Source organism: Pavona decussata, unplaced genomic scaffold (assembly GCF_977016875.1).
Source record: "Pavona decussata unplaced genomic scaffold, jaPavDecu1.1 SCAFFOLD_42, whole genome shotgun sequence".
Classification (NCBI taxonomy): domain Eukaryota; kingdom Metazoa; phylum Cnidaria; class Anthozoa; order Scleractinia; family Agariciidae; genus Pavona; species Pavona decussata.
Genome location: NW_028145464.1, coordinates 422,501 through 424,856, shown reverse-complemented (window position 1 = coordinate 424,856; position 2,356 = coordinate 422,501). Strand labels below are relative to the sequence as shown.

The 2,356-nt window shown below is 35.3% G+C and overlaps 1 protein-coding gene across 1 annotated transcript in view; it reads right to left on the bottom strand.

Annotated features, from left to right (window-relative positions):
- Window positions 1-778: 778 nt before the first annotated feature.
- LOC146482818 (uncharacterized) overlaps window positions 779-2,356 on the bottom strand; it is a 410,856-nt gene continuing 409,278 nt past the window's right edge. The window contains exon 15 of the mRNA XM_085106651.1: window positions 779-1,307. Within this exon, the coding sequence (XP_084962777.1) occupies window positions 898-1,307 (410 nt within the window). The 3' untranslated portion in view covers window positions 779-897. The remainder of the gene's footprint in view (window positions 1,308-2,356) is intronic.

The following is a 2,356-nucleotide window of genomic DNA, read 5'->3' as shown; positions in this document are numbered from 1 at the left end:
AGGGTGCAGCCTGACCTGTGTCTAAACGAATCAATATTCACTTTAGTTGATAAATTACGTGAATAAATCAACTTAAGTGGTTTTTGTTAATATTACATTTATCCACTAAAACTTTCTTTTTATGTTATCTACTAAATCTTTACTTTTTTGTTATTTACTAAATCTTTCCTTTTTGTGTTATCTACTAAATCTTTACTTTTTTGTTATTTACTAAACCTTTCCTTTTTGTGTTATCTACTAAATCTTTTCTTTCTATGTAACCTAATAAATCCTTTTTTTTATGTTATCTGCCAAATCTTTTCTTTTTTATGTTATCTACTAAATCTTTCCTTTTTATCAGCCATTTCACAGGCGATTTACTCTTATGCGAGGTAGCTCATCCCATAACTCATTAGTTAGCACGCTGCAGAGAATGTATATTTTATTATCACGTAGTGTTTGCTTTTTCCATTGTTATTTATTCCGATTCGCTACTACTAAAATCATTCATAATCTAAATTTTGTTTATTTATGAACTTATGTATCAGTAATCATAATGGTACTAGTTAGGAATAATTGTGACACACTTGATTATTGAAATTATTTTACCTGGATTTTACTCACTGATTTGTAATTCAGGTCGGCATCGGTAAATAAGTCTATGTCTTTCTCAGAGAGATTTTTTATAATAACTTTGGCAATGTGATCTAGACCCCGATCTTTCGACGTACTTAAATCGTTAAATTATCTTAGTTTATAGGGTGACGTCTGGATACTGCTTTTTTTGCCAAAGTGAAGAGAAAAGAACATGAAAAAAAAAAAAAAGCAAAATAAAACAAAATAACAAGCAAACCAACAATAAAGAACAAAACCAAAAAAAAAAAAAAAAGAAAAACAGTTACATATCATTTGCTTGACTCAAAGTGCAGTATCGTATGATTTTGTTGGCTTCGCGGTGTGGATACTGACGACGGTGATATCAGCATGGGATTCAGAGCTGCCGTGGCTGGAACATCCACCACCTTCTTTGCTTGACGGAATACGACTTGATTCTCCGTCAGGAATTTCATTTCCCGCCAAGTTTGAGTCTGGCTCTTCCTCCAGGGTAAAATTTACAATGCCGCTATCTTTTAGTGTGCTGGTTATTGACGGCATGTTAATCTTACCAGTTTGGATCTGCTGTTTCAGGACGTTTGCTCCAGCCAGTCCTCGAATCTCGCCCTGCAGTTCATTCAGAGGTAACAACAGGGCGAGACAGCAGGAGAGGGACCATTTAGGATTTTTTCGCCATTCTTTCAAGTAGCAGTACATGTATATAATGTACTGGACTGAAAAGACAAAATAGGCCAGATTACTTAAAATTGCAATGTGAAAGTCAAAGAATTGTTTTCAAGGATTATAAAATTAGGGAAGCATCACACTTCTCGTTTTTTTTCCTGCTATTCATCATTTAGACGTCAATAAATTATGGAAATTTCCACAGTTCCTCAGAGCTATCATGGCGCATGGGCAATTTTGGTTACGTTTTGAAACAAGGGTTTGCATGGGGTTAAACGGATAGCGTAGCACTGGCCAAATTTTTAACTGTCAGCTGAGAATTGGCAAAGCTGAGAAACTTTTATTAACTGTTACCTATATGAGATGTCTAAACTTTGTATGAGTATAGTACTTGTAGATTTTTATTTGCAAAAGAAAACTGTGTGGTTAATACTTGCAGAATAAGAAGCCATCGAAGATGGCTTGGAGCTCCTCACAAGTTTGTCAAGAAGTGTTGTGGTCGCTACATGATGATATCTAGTGTTCGTGAAGTCTCAGAGGAGATTGGAATTGCTTGAAAGTTATTCGGAAATCTTCGGATGATGCTTGACGTTGTCCGATCAGCCAATGAGAAAAGGCTTAAAAGAATGCACATATATCATTTGTTTCAAAAAACATATGGTGTGCATCCGTAAGCAGCCACTAATCATAAAAAGCTATTATTCACGGGCAATTAACTTACTCAGGAAAAAAATACTTTCTCCTTACCACCTTTTATCAGGGCTCAATGCGTTTTAAAAAAAAATGGGCTTAGACAACTTTATTCAGTCCTCCCTTCGTAACTTCACTGTTCACGACTCACGACGTATCACGTGACAATCGACTCATTTGTTCTTGACAGCTGCAGTCTAAGTTAAGAATGTTAAATACATTAAAATAGACTTAAAGGATCCTAGTCAGTCACGGCTTTGATGTTGTAAATATTGCGATCTACGTGTGAGAAAGTTCAGCGGTACTACTTGTAAAAAGAGTATTTGTGTTCTCAACCATTTCATACAATTACTTTCGCTTTTCATCCTTATTAATCAGTTTCATCCTCAATTTTCGAGCGAGCAGTGCT